The 8347-nt window shown below is 39.0% G+C and overlaps 1 protein-coding gene across 3 annotated transcripts; it reads right to left on the reverse strand.

Annotated features, from left to right (window-relative positions):
• Positions 1-1948: 1948 nt before the first annotated feature.
• Positions 1949-7916, reverse strand: LOC130175803 (piggyBac transposable element-derived protein 4-like). Of its 3 annotated transcripts, XM_056386356.1 has the most exons (3): positions 7658-7916; positions 6493-6727; positions 1949-5078 (listed from the first exon to the last, which is right to left on the reverse strand). In XM_056386356.1, exon 3 carries the CDS (start codon positions 4587-4589, stop codon positions 3177-3179), a length of 1413 nt encoding a protein of 470 aa, XP_056242331.1. In that variant the 5' UTR covers positions 4590-5078; positions 6493-6727; positions 7658-7916; the 3' UTR covers positions 1949-3176. The 3 variants fall into 3 exon arrangements, with proteins under 3 accessions (XP_056242331.1, XP_056242330.1, XP_056242332.1); XM_056386355.1 differs by lacking the exon at positions 6493-6727; XM_056386357.1 differs by lacking the exons at positions 6493-6727; positions 7658-7916 and adding an exon at positions 6353-6479.
• Between the last annotated feature and the right edge of the window lie 431 nt (positions 7917-8347).

The raw sequence follows: 8347 nt of genomic DNA on the forward strand, positions 1-8347 counted from the left end.
TGATCTTTGATACATCCTGCTCAGCAGGGGTTTTGTCAACACTTTTGTACATAGATTTTTCATTGTTTTAAATTTTAATATGTGTATCTATGTATATTTATCTTTTTGACTGTTGTATTTTATCTTTTTTTTTTTTATTTCCTATAAATGTGTTAATTGGATACTGCAACCGGCAAATATCTTGTAAGTAAAAAGCTACCTGGCAATAACCCTTTATTTTCAGATTGTGCCTTTGTCGTGATGTCATCATCCCTTTTTCATGCTGCTTTAGCCTGACATCCATGTGTCATGCAGTATCCCCTTGCCTTCATATTTTTACAGGTAAATAAAAGCATACTGTTTGTATTACAAATACTCATAATTTCTTTCAGTGCTCTCTACAATTTTAACTGTCAACAATAAATGCACATATAATTAATTATAAGGAACATGGGGAAAACAACATGGTTAACTGGAAAGGGTAAAAGTGGTGAAATGCTGCCGCCTATGGAGGTGGAGCAAGTAGCAGGATCTTACACATTACACTTTCAAAAATTCACAGTGGTGGTGGAAAAACTGAACCCTTGGGATTTTCTAAGGATATCTGGTTCCATATTTCTCTTCAGCTCCATGATGTTTATTGATATGATGTTTATTAGACTATTTTGCATTTCACTGCTGCAGGTGAGCTTATTTGAAGTACTTACTGTTGGATAGTTCAATCTACAGCAATGCATCACATTCTATAAGATCATATATTCCAGTACAGTATAAGAACCTCAAATACTGTAGTAAAGTACAAATTTGAGGTTCTTCTACTGTACTGGAGTATTTCCGTTCTATTTTACATTTGAGTAAATATACTTCAGTTCTTTAGTTATTTTCCACCACTGCTGCAAAGTGGTAAAAACGACTGGAACGCGATGGAAGGCGTATTTTATTCGGTTTATACACTCAAAAGCCACTTTATTAGGTACACATAATCAACTGCTTGTTAACGCAAATATCAAAGCCAATCACATGGCAGCAAATCAATGCATTTAGGAATGTAGACATGCTCAAGACGACCTGCTGGAGCTCAAACCGAGCATCAGAATGAGGAAGAAAGGTTATTTAAGTGACATTGAACGTAGCATGGTTGTTGGTGCCAGACAGGCTGGTCTGAGTATTTAAAAACATTCTGATCACTGGGATTTTCAAACACAACAATCTCTAGGGTTTACAGAGATTGTTCCGAAAAAGAGAATATATCCAATTAGCGGTAGTTCTCTAATTTTTCATGTTTTATCACAGTGTGGGCTCAAGCGTCACCATCTACAGTCTGATCCCTCATATCTTTATACAATCAGGCATTGAAAGTAATGGATAAAAAGCCTGTCTGATGGCATCAGTCAGTTATGTTGGCTGTCTCGTGTTGTTTTTGCTATTGACTGTTTTAATTCCATTACACATGTAAAAGCCCACCTAGGGACAGGAGTCAAGAACTAGCAATAGCTATAAACTCTTTGTGTAACACATTAGTTTCATACCCTGTTTTGAAACTATCTTAATTTGCATTGTCCTTATCAAATAAACTTAACAGTAGCTTTATTGTCTGTCATAATTGATCAAATAAAGAAATGTTGAATCAATGTTTCAATCACAATTCTGTGGTTGAAATTATTGCTGAAAAGTATTTCTTTAAATCCGTCAAAAATAATCTGGAAACAGACAATGGAACAGTATTGTTTATCATGTTTTGATTATTAGTTGTCCACGAGTTGTAAAGAATAAAAACAAAAATAAAAAAAAAAATCTCAGCTCAGAGGGTCTGGGCTCGTCTGATAAAAAGTTTTCAAGATTTTGGTGGATGTTTTTATATTTATTCTAACTTCTAACTCTAACATATTTATTTAGTGAAGTCGAAACAGCCAGAAAAAGTCAGATAACCAAATATGTTTGGGGAACAAAGCACAGTATATAGCACAAGTGGTGTGAGACTTGTTCAATTTTAATGAATGTTGATCATTTCACCATAGATACATTTCAAGTGTCTGTATACTTATGTCAATGTAATATTTCAGTTTTTACTTTTTAATAAATCTGTAAAAAACAAACAAAATCTAAAACTGTTTTCTCTTTGTCAATATGAGATACTGAGTGTAGATTAATGAGGGAATATTTCCCTTTTTATTTTTGCTTTAACTCAAAGTCTAACTTCTGCCTCTAGGGGTCTCTCAATTAAAGGGTTAAGATTCTCTGATAACTTATTAACCAGACTTTGAAGAAGTTTTTACCAGTAGCCATATTAACAAACAGAGAAGGGGATTAAAACCAGTAGAAACATCCATTAAACAGTTTCACTTTAACTTACTTTAGTACTTTGTGGTAGACCAGCGATCCAGGTTCCAGTCCGACCTGTGGTCTACATGTCATCCCCTCTCTCTCCCGACCTTCCTGTCTCTCTCACTGTAGTGATCAGAATCTGAAGGCAAAACTGCCCCAAAAATAACAAAAAAATCTGTGATACACAACACTTGGCAGAGGTCACATTACCTCTAGTAGTGGCTGGAAACTGAGACTGCTGACCTTTGTTTCTTTAATAATTTATGAACCAGACATTCACCAGGTTTTTACCGGCAGCCGAATTATCTCGTTCTCTCCATAACAAACGGAATGGGGGATTAAAACTGGTAAACTTATAAAGCAGTTTTTTTTTTTTTTAAATCAGTGATTTGCTGACGCGCTTCAGTGGACATGGGACAGGACGTCTCCAGCAGCTGGGAGCTGAGCTGTCTAACATTTCCTCAACTTGTTTCTCTGAAAACTTCAGACCCAGACATCCAATGACTAAAATCCTGGTTAAAATATAGAGGTCAAATCCACCAAGGTGTAAAAAGTGCATGTGGTGTAAAACTAGATAAAAAAAAAAGTCAATGTTGAGCCTCTGGCAGGCAACTACCAACGCCGACCCATGCGCATAGGGGATATAAGTTGACCAAATAAGACAAAGCATTGCTGTATTAAAAGGGAAACGTTTGTTTCCTGTAACTCAAAGATATATATAAAACAGGTCTAGTCATTTTTTGACATTTTAATGAGGAAAAGTTATGGATTATAACTTTAAGGCTGCAACATAACAAAATATGAAAAAAGTATTCTGAAGACTTCCTGAATGCATTGTATGTACACCACTCTGCACATGAACTGCCACTTCATTATGCAGAGGGACCAGCATCATGCCAGTCGGCAAAACAGTTCCTGTCTAAAATCACGCACAGTGACACACCACAGTTTCTACACTTCCACGCAGTCTTTTTTTTGCAGTGTACACAGGACAGTCTTCCATCTGTGGCCTTTTTTGACTTCTCTGCATCTGGCTTTATAGCCACAGGGGTGCAGGTCCGTAGGACAAATTTGACTGATGTGGGTGGCACACCTGGTTTGGGTTGTGCCGCTGGTATGGGTGGCGGGCGTGGTTTGGGTGGTGTGCCTGGTGTGGGAGGCGGGTGTTGTTTGGGTGGTGCACCTGGTTTGGATTGTAGGGCACATTTGGAACGTGTGTCTGGTGTAGCTTGTCTGGATGGTGGAACAGGTATATCCAAGCCACAAAGTTCAGCAGTGAGGGTCTCCATGAACTCCAAGTGAGTCATAGGTTGTTTCTGTTTCTTCTGACTCAGTTCTTTGTGAAGGATGTAGGAGTTTGCGGCTGCAATGTCTATGAAGTGTTGAAATAATAATCTGTACCACCTCATTGTCTTATGGTGCACTGAATAATACTGGATCCGCTGGTCTGATAGATCTACACCGCCCATGTACTTATTGTATTCTGCCACTGGGGTTGGCATGGGGATGTTTTGGATCCTCCATTGTCCATCTTTCTCTTTCACATGTCTTTTCGCAATTTCACCTGAGTACACAGTGTGAATTGTGGAGCACATAGACAGCTGTTTAGAGTCCATCCACTTTACGAAAAGCAGCGGTCCATTTCTCATCCACCTTATTGTTCCTCTGCTGTCCTTTTTTTTAGTCCGGGATTCTCTCCTGTTGTCTCTGTATGTGCCACATGCACGGACTTTCAAAGTACAAAGCTCCATGAAGAGCTTTGGACTTGTGTAGTAGTTATCACAGTACAGGTGATAACCACTTCCAAGGTATTTTTGACTCATCAAACCTATAACAGTGTCATATGTAAGTCCATGTCCAGATGAATTGTGGTATCTGCCTGTATAGACTGAAAAATCACTGGTGTAACCGTTGCTGAAATCCGCCATCACAAACAGCTTTAAGCCATACTTGTTGGGTTTATTTTTGATGCACTGACGCATTCCAGTTTTAGCTTTTGTAGTGACCATTCGTTCATCGATTGAGACATTTTGACGGGGATGGTAAAATGCCTTACATGCATTCCGTAAATGGTCATATAATGGCCTGAGTCGGTGCAAGGGGTCATATTCAGGTGTGCCCTTTTTCTTGTCATTTTCTGCATCTTCATCTGGATCACTCAAGTGCAGGTTCCATGATATCACCTGGAAAGTGTTTCTGGACATCACTAAGGCTGGAGACAGGACACTGAAAAATGAACTCTGTCTCCAGTACTGTTGCACTTGTGGCAGTTTTAAGACTGCCATATAAAAGAGGAGTCCCACAAATTTGAAGAAATCAACGTGACTGATGTCACGTTGAATTTCTTTCCTTTATCAATGTTCTTCTTGGCCTGTTTGTTTGTGTTTTTACAGATGATCCTGACAGACTTTTCATCAAAAAATGTTTTGAACAGCTCAGAGGGGCTGGGCTCGTCTGATAACCAAGATACTTGTACTCCAGGTGACCGAGCAGGGCAAAAGCCTGGGAGGGGCTCAGGCAATGCATCTGGTTGTTGTTCTGTCTGCCACCCAGCAGCAGAAAGTCGAGGTGCTTGATGTGATGCTGCGGTCGGTCTTCCACGTCCTTGTTTGCGAGTGGATGGGGATTTAGATGGTGTTACATGGCAGCGATCACCTTCATTTGTCTGTTCGGGCTCTGACACTGATTTGCTTGCTTGCTGTTGTGAAGAGGATGATAGTGGAGTAGAACAGGACTGTCTACATGAAGTGGAGGGTATGTAGTCTCCATCAGATCTAAAAGAAACAACAATACTTATAATGTTTCATATTTATAAATGTTATAGTGTTATATAATTATATGGATACTATATTGCTCCAGGCGACATTGCGTTATAAATACTATACTGTTACTAGAACATCTGCATTGAAGAACCCTGAAGAAAATGCGTGATTGCTTTATCCTCTGCCATTGCCTTTACCTAACATATTGAGGGAACAATTCCACAGTGACTGAATTGATGATGGTTGCTGAGATATAAGCTGAAACAATTTTGCAATATTTGTTAGCTCATTTTATTTATGGTGGCACAATAACTGCCATTTTTGAGGATTTGAGAAGCTTTGAAGTATTGGGAAGCTGTTAACCAAGTTTCCGACTTTTTGCGATATCCATCATGTTTCACTTATTTACATATATTACAACACATGCGCTGCAAATACAACACAAGGGAAGTGTCTCCAGGGTACACGAAAAAAAAGTGATGAACTTGTTGTTCAATTGCTGTGTCCGAAGTCACACATTACTCCGTTTATAGTCCACTATATATTGAGTTTGCAATTGTGCTGTCCAAATGTATAGTGAGAATTATTATACCCTGTATAGTGGACTCATAATATGCCACAATGCATCATAAAAAGTAGTGTACAACCGATGGTCACTATGCAAGCATTGTACACTGATCGGCCATAACATTATAGCCACTGACAGTTGCCATTGTAATGAGATAATTAATGTTATTCACTGCACCTGAAAGTGAAAATTTTTTCCTCTAAGTTGATGTGTTGGAAGCAGCATAGTGGGTAAGCGTAAGGATCTCGGCAACTTTGACAATGGCCAAATTGTGATGGCTAGAAGACTGTGTCAGAGCATCTCCAAAATTGCATGTCTTGTTGGGTGTTCCCGGTCTGCAGTGGTTAGTACCTACCTAAAGCTGGCAACTGGACAACCGGTGAACCGGTGACAGGGTCATGAGTGCCCAAGGCGCAATGATGTGCATAGCGAGCAAAGGATAGCATGTGTTGTAAGATCCCACAGAAGAATTACTGTAGCACAGATGAAAAAGTTAATGATGGTGTAAAAGGTGTAACAACACACAGTGCTTTGCATCTTGCTGCGTATGGGAGTGTGTAGCCGGAGAATGGTCAGAATGGAGTGCCCATTCTACACCTACAATGAGCATGTGAGCTTCAGAACTGGACCATGGGCCAATACAAGAAGGTGGCCTGGTCTGATGAATCATGTTTTCTTTTAAATCATGTGGATGGCGGGGTGTGTGTGCATTGCTTACCTGGGGAAGAGATGGCAGCAGGATGTACTATGGGAAGAAAGCACGCTGGCAGTGGCAGTGTGATGCTTTGGGCAATGTTCTGCTGGTAAACCATGGGTCCTGCCATTCATGTTTATGTTACTTTAACACCTACCACCTACCTTGACATTGTTGCAGACCAAGTACAGTCTTTGATGGAAACAGTATTCCCTCATGGCAACATCTTTCAGCAGGATAATGGCTGGGATGTGGATGGGTTTTTCTTCTTTACAAAACTTACAGAACTTAAAGATTTGCTGCTAACGTCCAGGTGCCACATACCACAGCACACCTTCAGAAGTCTTGTGGAGTCCATGCCTCGACAAGTCAGAGCTGTTATGGCGGCAAAAGGGGGGCCTACACAATATAAGGTAGGTGGTGACAATCACACATTGCTCTTGTGCTGAAAGACAAAACTGGTGATTGATCTAATTTTATTTTCGATTACGATTTTGGCCTCCAACAATTATAAAAATAAGATAATTGAGAGAAAACTATTGTTGTGCGTCATTCTGTTTTCAGGTATCTTTAACTTATATTGTGTATAACGGGAATAACTACATGGACACAGCGCTTTTTGTTTTGAAATCTTTTTTTCTGTTTTTTTCCAAAGTCAGAAATTGTAATCGAGCAGCCCTAGTTGGTGGTATCAATTTCTACTAAAATGTGACTTCTCTGTTGATAAAATTCAAAACATCATCAACAAGCACTGACAGCTTGGTGATTAGCTTACAAACATAACTTTTCACCCCATAGATGCCTCATATGGACCAAAAAAGACATGCGATATGAAAATAAGACTATTTTCTAACACACATGGTTGATAATGGCATACTGACAGTTGGCCAATAATTTTTGTGTCCCCTGGAAACACTTCCGTTGTGTTGTGAATATTTGCAGCAAATGTGTTGTCAAATGATGATGAATATGTTTTCTTAAATTGTTTGTGTTTTGTCTATTTGCATGTGTTTTCCTACGATAAAGTATGTTGAACTCTCAGGGTCACCTTACCTTTCCCAATAGAAAACCCATTCAAAAAACATTAAATCAACCACTACATACAATTGCACCAAGAGTAGTAGCACCTATCTCAAAAACATGTTTTAAATTAGCTTTGAAAACATGTTTCTATCTGCAACAGTCCAGGGACAGTACATGGATTTATAGAGAAGAGACAAAGAGCAGGGTAGGATAACAATAGTGGAAATGCTGCATCGGCAGTAAAATACATATAGCCTATCCACATATTTTAGATAAACACCATGATACTGTGATGAATGCACTCACATGTCCTCAAATAGATCATCGCCTTCTTCAAAATCCTCTTCTACCCCGCTTGAGAAACTATCAGGAGCTGAGTCTCCGTCGTCGTCTTCGTCGCTGAAAGTATCTTCCAGCAGCTTGCTGACAGGGTCCTCCGTTGATAAACGTTTTCGTGCCATGCTATTTATTTTATTGCTCAATCTATTGGTGTCTCTGCATCCTGTCCTCTCATCTCTGCCATGTGTAAACCTGATGTAAACACAGCCTGCTTCCTCTTCGTCTCCTTTGTATTTTTCCTTTTGGCGGGCTGCAATACCAACTTTCAGGTGCATATCGCCACCTACCGTCCAGGAGTATGGACAACAGGATCTAGTTAGTTAACGTTAGTCTGCAATGATGATTTTTAAAGAGGCTATATTCTATATTTTATTAAACAATCCGATTTTTCACCAAAAAAAAAAAAATCCATGGCATGTAGATTAAAGTGATTTTGATGAAATTTTACAATTTTCACAACAGTGTTTAAACAGCAATAACATTTTCATGGTATAAGTCTATTCTCTTTTAATTTTACACTTCACTCCTGTACCTTTATTTTAGTGAAATTCTAATTGCAGGACAACTTTTTTTCCTTAATGCCATTTGAGTGTCTTTTCTTTCCTAATGTGTATTCTTAAATGTGTGTATTGTATTTATTGTTAAGTATTCGTATAC

This window comes from Seriola aureovittata, chromosome 10 (assembly GCF_021018895.1).
Source record: "Seriola aureovittata isolate HTS-2021-v1 ecotype China chromosome 10, ASM2101889v1, whole genome shotgun sequence".
In the NCBI taxonomy this organism is placed as follows: Eukaryota; Metazoa; Chordata; class Actinopteri; order Carangiformes; family Carangidae; genus Seriola; species Seriola aureovittata.

Excerpts from the sequence above, each read along its gene's own strand:
- LOC130175803 (XM_056386355.1), bottom strand. The coding sequence starts at position 4,589 with ATGGCAGTCTTAAAACTGCCACAAGTGCAACAGTACTGGAGACAGAGT.